This window comes from Balaenoptera ricei, chromosome X, assembly GCF_028023285.1.
Source record: "Balaenoptera ricei isolate mBalRic1 chromosome X, mBalRic1.hap2, whole genome shotgun sequence".
In the NCBI taxonomy this organism is placed as follows: Eukaryota; Metazoa; Chordata; class Mammalia; order Artiodactyla; family Balaenopteridae; genus Balaenoptera; species Balaenoptera ricei.
Window position 1 is genome coordinate 120,163,773 of NC_082660.1, and position 16,184 is coordinate 120,179,956.

Consider the following 16,184-nt stretch of genomic DNA (forward strand, 5'->3'; position numbering starts at 1 on the left):
CGGCGGAGCGGGCGGGGTGGGCTGTCGGCTTCAGGCCTCGTGTCCACCTGCCCACCCGCTCCCACTGCGGTCGGTCGGCGGGGTGTGCGCCGGGCCGGGCCCATGGCGGCGTCGGCGGCCCTGTCTGCGGCGGCGGCAGCTGCCCTGTCGGGCCTGGCGGTGCGGCTGTCTCGCTCGGCCGCGGCCCGCGGCTCGTACGGCGCCTTCTGCAAGGGGCTCACACGCACGCTGATCACCTTCTTCGACCTGGCCTGGCGGCTGCGCGTGAACTTCCCCTACTTCTACATCGTGGCCTCGGTGATGCTCAACGTCCGCCTGCAGGTGCGGATCGAGTGAGCGCCCGCGACCACCGCCGCCCGGCCGCGACGGCAGGGGAGCCGGCATGAGGCGCCGCGGGGCCCGGGGCCGCCGGGACGCGGCGGGGGAAGGAGGAGGGGCGGCCCGGGCCCCCGGACCCTAGACCTCGGCGGAGGTCACTGCCACCGAGCCTCAAGCCCCGGCTCTGGCCACCCACGTCGCGGCCGGTGACGAACTGCACAGAAACTGGCGAAACGGGCCCTTTCCATCGAACTCGAGAAAATCACTTGAGTGCGGCCGACCTGTTGCCTCACCTTGGCCGAAGGGGGGAGCGGAAGGAAGAAATTCTGCAGCAGGAACGTGAATGACTGGCCCTGACCAAAGAGGTAGGCGGCCAGAGGTTGGACTTCGGGCTGGAGGGAGGCGGTTGCCATGACATCTAGATGTCCAGGCCCCTCGGTGGTTTGGGGGAGCCGTGGAAGGGGCCCGAGGAAGCCAGCCCGGAAAGCTGCCGAGCCGCGAGCAGGCAAGGCAGGGCGGGCGCAGGCCCTCCGGACTCCCTTGTCATATTTCCAAGATGGGGGTGAGGGGCGGCGGCCTCGGCATCTTGGAGGGTCAGCCCATCACCTCCCGCCCACGGCCCCAGTGGTGTCACCTGAACACGGGGGAGTGGAGGGAAATGGGCTCAGGGAGGCCCAGGGAAGGCCCTAGAGGAGAAAAGATGCTGCTACCCTTGTCCTCTACCCGCTGGGAGGCAGCCTGGAAGGGTGGTTGTGTTCTTGGCCAAACCCCAGGTCTGTCTCTTTCTCAGCCCTTTGCAGACCGGCCTCCTGCCTGGTCTCTGGGGCCAGGGGACTGCTCTCTGCCTACTTCTGCTGTCCCTGTTGCTCCCCTCTCCGCTCTCCTAGGGCATCCTCCAAAGCTCCGCATCTGGGGACGGGGAAGAGCAGGAAAGGTGCATTCCTCCCCGGCCCTCCCCCCATCTCAGCCACGCTCCCTCCAGCTCGTCCCAGTGCCCTCCCGGCGCCACAGCCCTGGACGGCCTCCAGCAGCCCCCGTGTCCCAAAGGATTTGGGAAAGTGGGGATCTCCTTGAGCAGAGGGCAGCTCTCAGGCTGGGGTGGAGAGCACATGGAGAAGGGGCTTGTAGAGGAGGTGACGCCTGGGGAGACAGGGACCTCTCTGGGTGGGGAGGCAGCTCGCAAGTCCCCATCTCTTTCTTTGTCTCAGGAACTGGTGTTATAGGAAGTGACCTGCCCCTTCTCTGGTCTTGTCAAGAGCGTCCCTAACCCTAACCCTAACCCTAACCTGACCCTAGAGCTGCCTGGGGAGCAGCCTAGAGAAGGGCCTGACCCACGAGGAGAGGAAGGGACCAGGCAGAGACCCCGAGGGGTGGGGTGGGCCAGTGGTCCGGTTCTGGCGTGGGGAAGGAAGGACAGACCTAGCGACACTCTGGGGGAGCTCTGTCCTCCCCACGTACTGGGGCTCTGAGAGGGGAGAGATTTGCCCTTATCACACAGGTAGGAAGTGGTGGAGACAAATCTGCCTCTCGGCCTGCACTCTCCCACCTTCTTCTGGAAGACCTAGCACAGTGGGGTGGGGGAAGGGAGCAGAGGCTCCCAGGGGACCTAGAGACAGAGGGGCCCATGGTAGGGAAAGTGGAGTGTATGGGAAGTCACAGGGAAGACCGGGGGACAGTCTGAGCTGAGATGGGCGTGGGAGAGATGAGTCCCAGCACCCCCGGGCAGCAAGGTCCTCACCCACAGAGCCGGACCTCCCCACCCTGGCGCAAATCCCACCCAAGGCTGGACCAAGGGCTCCTCGGTGTTGAGTGGCGCAACCCTCTCAGTTTGGGTGGTGGGGTCGGGAGGGTGGGTGGCTCCTGGGGAGCGTGTCACCAGGAGGGGAAGGGACAGTGGTGGGTGGGATGGGGCTGAGCCCCACGCCTGACCCCATGTCTCTGTCCCCAGGCTGGCCCCTGGGCCCAGCATCGCACGGGAGAGTCTCCTCTGGATGGGCCTGCATTGGTCCTGGAGGCCTTGCCTGCGCTGCTGACTGACGCACCAGGAGCGGTGCAGAGGGGAGGCGGGAGAGGCCCTGGCCCTCGCCCCGCACCGGTCCCACGTCTGCTCGGGCGGTGGTTGCTCATGGTCGATGCACTCAGAGTTCCTGGGGCTGAGGACCCCAGCAGCCTGCTTGCCCCCAGGACAGAGCGGCCGAGCCTCACACCATGTGCCCTCCTCAGCTGCCCAGCTGGAGCCGGGTCCCAGGTGAGGATCTCTGCCTGCCTCACCCCGGGGCTGGAGGCTGCGCCAAGGCCACCACGTGCCGCCCACAGATGCCCACCGACGGGGCCTGATGGCTTCCTTCCTTGTGCCAAGTCACCCGGGAGCCCTGGTCCTGGTGGCCCCTCCTCCACCCCAACTGTGTCCACTTCTGGGAGCCTGCCAGCCTGCGGACTGCATCCACGGAGCTCTGGGGACAGCCTCTGAGAGACTGTGACACGGGGCTGCACGGGAGGAGAGGAGAGACCGTGACACGGGGCTGCACGGGAGGAGAGGAGAGACCGTGACACGGGGCTGCACGGGAGGAGAGGAGAGACCGTGACACGGGGCTGCACGGGAGGAGAGGAGCAGAGGGCGAGGGGCCTCCTTGGGGCTGATTCGCAGATGTGCCCCTTTCAAGCCCAGCTCTCACGCCCCGGGTGGCTCGATCCCCAGCTGCAGCCTCTTGCTGGGCCAGCCTGAGAGTGGCACAGGGGAGGCTCTTCGATGACCGCGTGGGTGCCCGTGTGTGAGTGCGCGTGTATGAGTGTGGGCGGGTGTGAGCGTGTGTGTGGGTGCTCGTGCACACACACGAGTGGCTGTGCGTTGCGGCGGGCGCGGAGCTGTTGCGCAGAGTGAGGTGCGCAGGGTGCCCCGTCCTCGCTGGGCTCGGGGCTCAGCCGGAGCTGCCTGGGGCTGCTTCCCAACAGGGAGAAAGCGTGCTGGAGGCCCAGGGGCCCGGGCTCACAGACCCCCTCCCACCCGCAGAGAACCCCGCCATCGTGGGAGGGGCACGGCGGTGGCCTTGGCTGGGGCTGTCTGCGCTCTGAGGGACTGGCCGTGGGAGGGGCTGGGGACGCGTCCTTAGCATGCGCTCCTGCCGCCGCTGTTCTTACGGTTCTGGCCTTGAGTACTTAGCTGCCTCTGCTTTCCCACCTCTTCCTCGTCTCCCCCACTGGGCCCTTGCTGCTTGACGGGCTCTCAGAGCACTTTATTTATTTGCCGTCTGTTTCTCAGGCAGTGGAGCTTCTACAAAATCAGACACCGACTTGAATAAGACAACTTCCACTTTTCTGTGTGTGATGTACTCTGCACCGGGCAGCAGCGTCTGGTCAGAGAAATGTTCTTGTTTCGGGTGTCGTCAAATCTTGTTGTCTGTCTCAGTTAAGAAGAAAGTCCTTTGAGTTCAATCACATAAAAACTGGAGGCCTCCTGTTTCTGCCGCCTCGGAGGAGAGAGGGGCCGGCGGCGAGCTCACCCCACTCTGGTGGCCGGGAGCTGGGGGAGGGGAGCACCCCGAGGGCCCTAAGGGGGCGGGGCTGAGGGCGGGGCTGGTGCCGGGTCAGAAGATGCAGCGAGACCCGACCTGACCCGGACCACTGCTCCCGTGAGGGGAAGGCAGCAGCACAGGCCTGGCCCAAGAGGCGGCACTTTGTCCCATTCACAAACTTCATTTGAATAAACTAACACCTAAGCCTTTTCTTCATCTTAGAGGCTGGTGTTAGAAGGCGCGTAATTCAGCTGAACCCCGGGGGTGGGCTGGGGTAGGTGAGGAGGAATGGACCGTCTGCAGATCATTTTGTGTCCCCGAAGGCCCTTCCGCAGCAGCAGGTGGCAGGGTCTCCATCACCTCCCAGCTGGCCAGGTGGTGCCTGAGTTTTGGAGAAGATCAACCCCCGGGACTGGAAACCTGCCTCCCTTACTCCCACCTTAGACGCAAGCTGTCCCGTCAGAGAAGCCGGGGCGGGGGCTCTGAGGCTGCTGCAGGGGGAGGGTGGGCCGAGGACAGAGGGCTGGGGGAGGGACGCCTGCAGGGGAGGGCAGCACCCGCCTCGGAGGAAGGAAGGCCCATAGGACCCAGGAGAGGGGTGTCGTGAGGACTCGGGGTGTGGTCACGCGAGGAGCGCAGCCTGGGGTAAGACACCTGTCGCCAAGAGCTCCGCAGGGGTCAAGGCACCTTGACAAGAGGGCCCCATCCAACATCCGCCACCCTCGGAGGGAGGGGTAGACCCCAGTCCCAGCCGGAGGCCCGGGCTTCCCGCCCCTTGATCCAGATGGTCCTGTTCAGCCCCTGATGGCTCTGCACCCACTTCGGGGACCAGGTAGCCTGGCACAGCCCGATGGGAGAGAGGATCCAGCACCCAGGGGCCAAGGGACCGTGATGAGGGAGGACCGTGTTCCCCCGCGAGGGAGGAAGGCAGGCTGGCGCTCTGGTTAAGAGGGGCACCTAGGAGACCAGAGACCTGCGCGCTGAGCCCAGCTCTTCCCCTGACCACGGCGGAGCTCCAGGCCAGCCCCGGGCACTCGTGCATTTTCAGGAAGGAGGCTTCAGGGTGCTGTGGGCCTTCAGTGTGAGGATGTCTCTTCAACAAGTGTCCTCAGGTCTCAGCCAGAGCAGCCCTGTCAGCATGACAATAGGAAACGAACCGACAGGTGACGAGAGCCTGCCGAGCTCCAGGCACCGTGCCTTAGCCTCATTATCCCCGTGGCCACCTTCTGGAGGGGTCACCACGAGGATGTCACTGAGGTTGAACCTCGAGCTGGTCACCGGCAGTTGGAGGCTCCTCACCCTTCCCCGTCCTTGGGATGCACGTTCTGCCCACTGTTCCCACAGCCAGAGCCCTTTTGAGGACGCGGCCTTGAGAGAGTAAGGCGTCTCTGGGACCATCCGGACTGAATATGTGACTGAATTCCATTAAGACCTCTGTACAAACTTTTAAGATTCTGGCAGGTGGGTGGGGAGATCTGCTTGTCTCGTGCAGACAAGACAAGCCTCATCTGTAAGTTCATTTGCTTATTAACCTTGCCCCCTTCCCCATCTGGAGTGGTCTGCTTCTTTCTAGGTCTCTCCTTGCCTTCTGTGTACAGGACCAGTTTGCAAACCAGACCACGGTTATCCCCATTTTTTGGAGAACCTGAGTCTTGGAGCGCAGTCTGAACTAGAAACCCAAGCAGGAGCTCCTTTCCTGAGGCCCCAGGGCCTCTTGGAGGGGCAGGGAATTAGGCTGGAGGGGTGGTGCAAGGACACAGCCTGAAGGCGACCCTGGTCTTTCTGGGTAGGGGCCAGGGGTCAGATAAGAAACCCAGGGCTTGGGGGCGGAGCCTTATCAGCGTGGAGCTCCGCATGGGAGCAGCTGGGGCCACGCTGAGGTGGGCCCACCTGTCTTCTCGAGGACCTCCCACCTCTGGAGACTGACTGGGATCCAAGCAGCTGAGTCAGGGGAGGGCGAAAGAGCAGCCGAGAGGGCAGTTCCAGGAGCGCTGGTCAGAACACAGCACAGTCAGAACCCGAGAGATAGACATGGCGTAGAGAGTCCCAGCCCATCCCACCCCGAGGGAAACTGCCGAGTTTCGGATGAATTTTCACTTTGTGTGCATGTCCTTTATATATGTGAAATTAGGAACATATGACTTTTTTCACTTTATGACAGAAATACTTCCTGCTCGTCTTCCTGTGTGATTAAGTATGCTTCTGCTTCCAAAGCCACAGAGTATCTCTGGTATGAAGGTTTCATCATGTATTTCGCACTGCCTTTTGGTTGTTTTCCTTTGTTGTTGTTTGTTTGGGGGGTTGAGTTTGAGGTTGTTGTTGGGTTTGGTTTGCTTTTGTGGTTTTTGTTGGTTTTTACTGATGACGCGGTGACAGATGTCCTTGTGGATAAATGCTGTGGTGCAGTCATGGTCAATCTCTTACCATACACTCGTGCAAGTGGGCCGGAGGGTACGTGTGCCTCAGGGGTTTGACACCCTCCAGAGCAGCGGTGCCAAGTCACTCTGCTCATGCCACTCAGGAGTGAGACTGTTTTGAGACAAGCGTGGCAATTGTGGGTCACAACACGTTTCAAAATTGGTTACTGCCTTTCCTGCCTCAAGCTGGGAGCACTTCTCTCTCCTCAAGATCAGTGTGATCTTTCATTTAACTCATCATTTCCCTAAAACTCTTCCTTTCCCATCATCCCCAATTCGCGGCTAGAATTAAATCCACTCTCCAATTGTCCTGGGATAAAGTCATGGATCCTTTCTTTCTGTTCCTCAGCTTTACCCGTACCAAAGTCTCAAGACAGGTTTTAAATCTCTCAATTGGATAAGCCAAATTGTTTATTTTGATATTTTATTTTGCATGCCTTTCAATACATATCAGGATTAAATTTTTTTCATATGTCCATTGGCCATTTGTAGTTTTCTTTTAAATTGTAGGGAGTAATTTTTTTATTGAGATATAATTGACATATAAATTGTTTACCTTTAAGGTGTACACGTGTTGGTTTGGTACATTTATATATTGCAATTTGATTACCACTGTAGTGTTAGCTAACACCTCCATCACATCACATAATTATCATTTCTTTTTTGTAGTATGAATAATTAAGATCTAGTCTCTTAGCAACTTTGAAGTTTATAATACAATATTGTTGACTATAATCACTATGCTGTGCATTAGATCTCCAGAACTTATTCATCTACTTGTTGCAAGTTTGTATCCTTAAATAACTGATCCCTGATTTTCCCGCCTCCCAGCCCCTGCTAACCATCGTTCTACTCTCTGTTTGGCTTTTTTGGATTCTACATAATGTAATATCATATAGTATTTGTATTTCTCTGTTGTTCTTGTCTCACTTAGCCTAATGCCCTCAAGGTCCATCCATGTTGTCACAAATGGAAGGATTTCCTTCTTTTTCCACTACTGAATAATATTCCTTTGTGTGTGTGTGTGTGTGTGTGTGTGTATCTCAAATCTTCTTTATCCATTCATCCATTGATGGATAATTAACCTTTTTTTTTAATGGCCACACCACGTGGCTTGTGGGATCTCACTTCCCCAACCAGGGATTGAACCCGGGCCATGGTAGTGAAAGCCCAGAATGCTAACCACTAGGCCACCAGCGAACTCCCCAGTGATGGACACTTAGATTGTTTCCATAGCTTGGCTATTGTGTATAATGCTGCAATAAACATGGGAGTGCAGATATCTTTTTGATATCCTGTTTTCATTTCCTTTAAATAGATACCCAGAAGTGGAATTGCTGGACCATATGGCAGTTCTGTTTTTAAAACCTAGAACCTAGGGACATGGGAGTTGTCCTGGTGCTGAGGCCAGCCTGCCTGTGGTTCAGGGTGAAGTCGGGTGCTCACTTCCCTCTCCTGCCAGGGCACAGGCAAGTACTCAACAAACAATAGAATTAATGCAATCAGCACGGATGCCACCTTCCCCAGCAAACTTTCTCAGTTTAATGGATTCCCACCAACAAAATGATGCTTTCTCAGTGTCCTCCAAGTCATCCCTTCAGTGCCAGACTCTGGGGCAGGTTTTTAGGGCACAAAGGTGAGCAAGTTCAATGTGGCCTCTGCCCTCCGACCAGGGACAGATCCATGGCTCTTCCACTTGGCTTCAAATACACGGGCGTTTGTGGAAAAAAATCAACTTCACCCTTAGCTCAGGGTGATGCACCGTAGGGGAAATCTGGAAAGGCATCTGCTGCAGGAGCAGCTGGGCAAATGCAGGGCCGGGAAGCGCCCCCGTGGGCCTTCTCTGCGAGGGTGCTGTGGGGGCACAAGGGGACTGAGAGGGTACCTGGTGGGAGCCCTGGCTGCTCGGGGCAGTCCCCCTCCGCGGGGTCCCCCTCCTCCGGGAGACGGGCACCGCCCTGGTCAGAGGCCTGAGCGTGGTCACCGCAGCCTGGGCACGCGCCACACGAGATGATGCACGAGGTCTGCTTCTGTCGAAGCCGCTGCCTCACAGATGCCCTCTGGTCAAAGTGACTTCTCAGGGCCTGAGCCTCCTGCTGTCGGTTCTCAGCCTCGGTGCCCCCAGGGAACCCTGCTGCCACCCTAGGAGGTGACATGGGCCCCATGCTCGAATCCCTGGATGTGCGATGCACAGGGCCCACCACCGTGGCCGTCCAGCCGATGAGGGTGCAGCGGGTGGGCTCCTGTGGCCGCTAAGAGGAGGTGGGCGGGGACATCCTGGCTCCTCCCGTCATTGGTGAGGGCGCCAATTTGGTGGCCATAGGGAAATGGGCTGGGGTCTATGCCCTGTGTGTGCTTCAGGGGGATGAGGGGCTCCTCTGTGGGGTCCTTGGGAGGATGGGAGCCTGGCATGGAAGGTGTGGCTTTTTGATCAGAGATACAGCCCTAGAAGAAGCTGGGGGATCTGCACCCTCCTCACTATGATTCTCTTTTTTCTGCTTCATGGATCACATCCTCTGTGAATGGGAAGTAGGGAGACCAGGAAAGGCCTGGTCTAAACCCCCTAGACTTATATACCATGACCAAGTGGCATTTATCCCAGGAATGCAAAGTTGGTTTAACATCAGAAAACTAATTAATGTTATGCTCCATATTAATAGAACAAAGGGGTAACACATGATCATTGAAATAAGTTTAAAAAATGGATTTGATGAAATCCAACACCCATTCATGATTTTTTTTAAAATATTTATTTATTCAGGCTGCGCCGGGTCTTAGTTGCGGCCTGCGAGATCTTCGTTGCGGCATGCAGACTTCTTTGTTGCAGCAGTCATGCAGGATCTAGTTCCGCAGCCAGGGCTCGAACCCAGGCCCCCTGCATTGGGAGCGCAGAGTCTTACCCACTGGACCACCAGGGAAGTCCCCCCATTCATGATTTTAAAAACTTTTTTTTTGATAAATTTTTAACGTTTTTTATTGATTGCTGGGAAGATGTTTTACTTATTTATTTGGTTGTGCCAGGTCTTAGTTGCGGCTCGCTGGCTCCTTAGTTGTGGCAGGCAGGCTCCTTAGGTGTGGCATGTGAACTCTTAGTTGCGGCATGCATGTGGGATCTAGTTCCCTGGCCAGGGATCGAACGCAGGCCCCTTGCATTGGGAGCGTGGAGTCTTAACCGCTGTCCACCAGGGAAGTCCCTGATTTTAAAAACCTTTAACAAATTTTGAATAATAGGAACTCATTCATCCTGGCAAATAGTGTCTACAAAAACCTCAGTGTGCATAATACTTAATGGTGAAAGAATGAATATTTTCCCTAATATTGGGAACAATGCAGGGTGTTCACTTTTGCCATTTCTATTCAACATTGTGCTGGAGGTTCTAGCCAGTGGAATAAGCCCCCTACCTCACTGAAATAAAGCCATCCTGATTGGAAAGGAAGAAATAAAACTGTATTTATTCACAGGTGATCCTATATGGAGAAAATCCCAAGAAATGCACACACACAAAAAAGCTAGTAGACCCACAGGCAAATTTAGCAAGGCCATGGGACACAATATCAACATCAAAATATCAATTGTATTTGTATATACTAGCAACAAAAACGCCAAAAACGAAATTAAGAAAACAATTTGATTCACAATAGCCTTAAAAAAAGAATAAAACACTTAAGGATAAATCTGATAAAATATGTACAAAACCTGCATACTAAAATTTACTACAAATTATAAAACATTGCTGAGAAAATTTAAAGAAGCTCTTAATAAATAGAGATAGTTCATAGATTGGGAGACTCAATATTGTCAATATGTCAACCTTCCCTAGATTTATCTGTAGATTGAACACAATATCTATCAAAATCTCAGCTGGCTTTCCTGTAGAAATTGACAAGCAGATCTTAAAATGTATGTGGAATATACATTTATATTACCTTAAACAGCCAAAACATTTTGAAAAAGGAAAACAGTTGAAGGACTTACCATACCTATTTCAAAACTTATAAAGCCACAGTAATTAAGACAGTGTGGTACTGGTAGAAAGATAAGTGTGTAGATCAGTGGAACAGATTGGAACATAAATCCTTAAATTTATGATCAATTGGGTCTTTTATTGTGGCAAAATACATATAACAAATGTTGCCATTTTAACCATTTTAAAGTATAGAATTCAGTGGCATGAAGTACCTTCACAATGTTGTGTAACCATCACCATTATCTAGTTCTAGAACATTTTCGTCACCCCAAATGAGAACACCATGCCCATTAAGTGGTCAGTCTCCATTCCCTCCCTACCCCAGCCCTCGGCAAACACAAATATGCTTTCTGTCTCTATGTATATGCTTTTCATGGATATTTCAAAAAAATGGAATCATACGATATGTGACCTTTTATATCTGGCTTCTTTAACTTAGGATAATATTTTGGCAGTTCATTCACATTATTGTATTATCAGTACCTTTTTCCTTTTTATGGCTGAATAATATTCCATTTTATGGATATATGACATTTTATTTATCCATTCATATGTTGATGGACATTTGTGTTGCTTCCACCTTTTGGCCATTGTGAATAGTCCTACTATGGACATTCAAGTACAAGTTTGTTTGAACACCTGATTTCAATTTTTGGGGTCCACATCTAGGAGTGGAATTGCTGGATCACTTGGTAGTTCTATGTTTAACTTATTGAGAAACCACCAAACTGTTTTACATAGAGGCTGCACCATTTACAGTCTCACTCAGTAATGTATGATGGTTCCATATGCTCTCTAACAGTTGTTATTTTTCTTTTTTTAATTTATGGCTATCCTAACATATGTGAAGTAGTATCTCATAGTAATTCTCATTTGCATTTCCCTAGGGCTAATGATGTGGAGCATCTGTTCATTTGCTTGGTGGCCATTTATATGTCTTCTCTGCAGAAATATTAAGTACATAGGGATAAATTTGACAAAACGTCTGCAAGACATGTACACTGAAAACTACAGAAGAAATTAAATAATACATACATAAATAAATGGAGTGATATACCATGCTCACAGATTTGAAAACTCAGTGTTGCTGGATGTCAGCTCTACCAAAGTGATCTATAGATTCAATGCATTCCCAATAAAATCACAGTAGGACTTTTAAAAGAAATTGACAAAGTGATTCCAACATTTCTATAGAAATGCAAAAGGCTAAGGACAGCCAAAAATTTTTGAAAAAGAACAAAGATGCAGGATTTACACTACATTTCAGGACTTAGTATAGAACAACAATAATCCAGGCAGTGTGGTATTGGCATTAAGATAGATTGAGAGATCAATGGAACAGAACAGAGAGTTCAGAATATACTCACAACTATATGGACAACTGACTTTTGACTGAGATGCCAAGGCAATACAATGGAGAAAAGATAATATTTTCAACAAAGTACTGGAAACATTGGAAAAACACATCTTTAAAACCAAACTTGACTTAAAAAATTTTTTTTAAATTTATTTATGTATTTATTTATTTATTTGGCTGTGCTGGGTCTTAGTTGCAGCACGTGGGATCTTCATTGCCACGTGCAAAACTTGACTCTTAACTCACATCATATACAAAAACTAACTCGATATCATGACATACATATGAGATAAAACCATAATACATGCCACCTGCGAATTACTGCAGTTCAATATTGCACTGCTGGGTGCCCTTTCCCCGATGCCAATTTTAATAAAAAGTCAGATTCTATCACCCTGGGGATCACAGCGGAATGGCTAAAGCAGAGGCTCTACAACCTCACATTGACACCCACTCCCCCCACTCCCTTCCTGTGCCCCAAAACCTCTCTTCTCTTTCTTCTCTTCCCCTTATCAAAACTGGCTATGCACGGGTGCTGTCCCTGTGTCTGAAGGCCTTGGCAACACAACACCCTCCAGCGGTTTCTGATGTAGTTCACGGAATGCACCAGGAGATGGCGCTGTTCCACTAGCGCGGGCCAGACTCGGGCTGGAGCGTGGAGCTTTCACCCAGCTTTGGCAGAATTCGCTTTCTGTAAATGAACAAACCATGAGGACGAGATATATAGGTTTTCGAGTTCTACGAGGTGCAAGATCTTGGGCAAATAAGAACCTATGAACTGATTACGTGCTTCCGATTTCCATGCACGCTACAACAAGACTTGCAGATGCATCCGGCGGGCAGGGCATCGCAGTAAGTCACCAGGGACTTTTCAGAACACCAGCAGTACTGGAGATGGGCCGTCCCATCTTTAAACCAGGCGCACGGCGGTTGGAGCAGGCTTGGGAAGGGGAAACCAGCTGGGCTCGAACCCGGCGTCTTCAGGTTACGAGCGGAGTCACTTTGGCCAGGTCCTTCAGGCTCTCTGCGCTTCGCTTCCTTCATCTGCGAGATGATTAGTAATTCCCAGGTTCTCTGAGGAATCGGTGAACTAACGCACATCAGTCAGTGAACACTGAGCGCGGTGGCAGACACGTGGGAGCGGTTCGTACACGAGGACTCGCCTTTATTAGTGATCAGCCTGATTCGGAGCTGGTCGGACGAGCTGCTCAGTCTCAGGACGTCAAAAGGCAGCAGTGCGTCAGGGTCAAGGGCGCACACTGTCGTTGGACACAGCAGCTCTACCACTTAATCAGGGCGGCGGGATGGCCCCGGCCTCTCTGAGCCGCAGCGCCGTGACCGGTCCAATTGGCGTGGGCAGCACGCAGCTGGCGGGCTGTCGCGGGGTCCTAGGCGGCCGCGAGCGTGGGGAGGGCCTGGCTCGTGGGAAGGGCTGGGTGGGTGGCGGCTGCCGTGGGAACCCGGCCGCAGGGGCGCCGTCGCCGCGCACCGCCCGGAACCAAAGGTCTCCTTCTGCCCGGTCCGCGCCTCGTTCCCCCAGTTCTCGTCTGCTCGCCCTCAGCTGCACAGAGGGGGCAGCCGAGCTCCAAAGGGAGAAAGAGAAAACAGGAAACACAGGCGATTCTATCCATCAACATTTCCCCGGATTTGGAAAAGACAAAGCCACCCTGTGACTTTGATGGCGGTACTACCGCTGAAATCCGCGGTGAGCCTCCCTCAAGCTCACAGCCTGCCTCTGCTGGCTCCCAGCTTTGCTGGAAACGTCCAGAGGCCTAGTTCGCCGGAACCTTTAACCTCCCGCCGCCCCTTAGGGCTGTCTCTCCTCGCCAGTGCCCCTGGGAGGACAACTGAAGGACAAGAGCCCGGCCACATTCCTGTCCCCACTCCGTCCTTCCTGTGACTTCACCGTGTCAGGGAGAAGCCGGCCTTGTAATGCTTTGTGCAGTTCCGTGTCCCTGCTTCCCGAGGTCGCTGCAAACCCGGCCCGCTTATTCCCCACTTTTCCATTCAGTCCAGCCAGTGAGGCTGCGGAGCTTGTTGGTAGTGCGAAGAATTTTGAACCCCAGCATTTCAGAAACCAAAGATAGTCTTCAGGTTCCCTTGTTGTTGCTTTCAACAGAAGGCAACAAACAAATCAACCAAACAGGTTTAACAAAAAGTCTGGTTTGGTTTCATCGTCATCGCTAATAGTATTGTGACCACCTGGAGGGGTGGGATAGGGAGGGTGGGAGGGAGGGAGACGCAAGAGGGAGGGGATATGGGGATATATGTATATGTATAGCTGATTCACTTTGTTATACAGCAGAGACTAACACACCATTGTAAAGCAATTATACTCCAATAAAGATGTTAAAAAAATAATAAGAATATTTATTGGACCCTGAAGAGGAACAAGGTTCTGGCCTAGACACCTCATAGTAATGGATTCTACAATGCTCTTTATAGACAACATAGATGAAACAGAGCAGCTTGTGTCAGATAAACATAAGGCATTCAAGGAACAACCAAGTTTTTTTTTAATCTTGAAAGCTTTCCCCCCCCCCCCAATCTTTTAAATCTGGCTTCAAGCAGAACAATAGAATAAATGCATTAAAATTATGCCAGAAAGATGGTAGTTGGAGGGGAGGAAGTAGGTTAGACAAGGAGAGGCATCTTATAGCCACCTCCTCAACCATTTTCCGGGTCCAAGCTGTCCTCATGTCTTGCCTGGATGATGGCGAGAGCCTCCTCCTACCTGAAAGCCTTTTGCCCCTCTACACAGCAGCAAGGTTGAGTTTTTTAAAACATGAATCACGTTTCTTCCCTGCCTAAAGCCCTAGGATTCCACACTTAAACTACACAGCAAACACCATCCTTGTGTTCTCTCGTGCTCCAATGCTCCTGCTGCATGTGCCTTGGGAAGAGCTGTCCCTTTTGAACCCCGATCATCTCATGGGACCTCCTTCTTGTCATTCAGACCTCAGCTTAACGTGACCTCTCAAAGAGGCCCTTCCTGACTACCCTCTGCTTCGTTTGGTCAGTTCTTTGTCACACAGGACTTACTTGAGATGAGTTATTGATCATCTGGCTCTCACTACAGAGCGTGAATCCCAGGAGGGCAGCGTCCTTGTCTGTCCTGCCCCCCAGCTGTCCCCAACACTTAAATGGTGCCTGAGAAGCACTGGTTTAATGATGATCAAGATAATCCCACCACCTTTTCCCCTTTCCCTAAACATATAGTGATTTTCCACCTGGTTTTGTGACACTTCACGGTGACTTTACGCTTGCAAGTGGAAAAGGGAGCCGGATGTGAACTCTTGTACTTGAGAAACCTTAGATAAGCTCTTTGACTTTTTGAAACTTCAACTTGACTTACACTCTACTTACCCTGTGGGCTGTGAGGATTAGATAATAAATGTGAAAGCTCTTATGAACTGCAAAGCACTGCACTAGGCCACCATAGTCGAACTGCTCCCTCTTTTTTTTTTATTGAAGTAGAGTTGATTTCCAATATTGTGTTAGTTTCAAGTGTACAACATAGTGATTCAGGGTGTTTTTTTTTTTTTGCAGATTCTTTTCCATTATAGGTTATTACCAGGTATTGAATTTTGTTCCCTGTGTTATACAGTAAATCCTTGTGGCTTATCTATTTTATGTATAGTAGTTTGTTAATCCCAAAGTCCTAATTCATTCCGCCCCCAGCTCCTTTCCCCTTTGGTAGCCATAAGTTTGTTTTCTATGTCTGTGGGGAAAGAAAGCCGAGAAAAAAAATTCTTTTAAGTGATAGCAAGTCAACAGAGATCTGCCTACTGCACCCAGCTATAAAGCACAAATATTAAACAATATGTAAATGCATTGATTTTAAGGAGACAAAATTCCAATATGCTTTTTTTTTTTCAATATGCTTTTAGGAGAGGGAATAGGTGTTGAACAGTGTTGAAAAACTTCTTTCAATGGATATTTTCCTTTTTAAAATTGTTCTCTCCTGTTTGTCAAATTGCTGGGCCTTGAGAATTTAAAATGAACTTGTAGCGGCCTTCTTGCCGTGTTTTTCAGTCCTTCCCCTTCCCTAGAGTCTACACTACATGAACTGCCTTCAAACAGACAATAGTATTGCTTATCATCTTTGTCTTCTGTAGTTTTTTTAAACCTGGGATAGAATTTTCTGAAATTCTATTCACATAATCAATGACCCCAATTATTTTAAATTTCGATAGTGACTGCAGAATTATGTTATAATGTAATGGAAATGTCTTGATTCTTTTAGGCGTTTGCGGGTTTTCATAGAGACAACCTAGTGGTTCCAGCACTGTGAGCTCTGGGGTGAGGTGCCCTAGGTTGGAATTCCAACTCTCATGTTGGGAGGATTCAGTGAAAATCGTATATGTGCAATGCCTCAGACACAGTAAATGCTCAGTCATAACTATTCTATGGAATTTTGCCTCATCTTAGAATCTTAGATCAATAAAATGTTTAATGTTCTCCCAGATACATTCTACATGTGTCATTCAGTAGTTTAAACAACTTATTAGAAGCATAAAAAAAAAAAACACATAACTAGTTTTTACTGCATAATAATGTTAAAGTGTACTTAAGAGTTTTGAAGGACACTGTCCCGCATATGAGAAAAATC

At 51.3% G+C, this 16,184-nt stretch overlaps 1 protein-coding gene across 2 annotated transcripts in view; it reads left to right on the forward strand.

Moving 5' to 3' along the window:
* Nucleotides 1–16,184, forward strand: part of LOC132356867 (small integral membrane protein 10-like protein 2A) — a 17,978-nt gene continuing 1,794 nt past the window's right edge. Inside the window, exons 1-2 of one of the 2 annotated variants that reach the window (XM_059910016.1) lie at nt 1–683; nt 2,267–4,040. In XM_059910016.1, coding sequence (XP_059765999.1) covers nt 103–336 — 234 coding nt within the window. In that variant the 5' untranslated portion in view covers nt 1–102 and the 3' untranslated portion in view covers nt 337–683; nt 2,267–4,040. Of the gene's footprint in view, nt 684–2,266; nt 4,041–16,184 lie in introns of those variants that run through there. The other variant, XM_059910017.1, reaches the window with a different exon arrangement.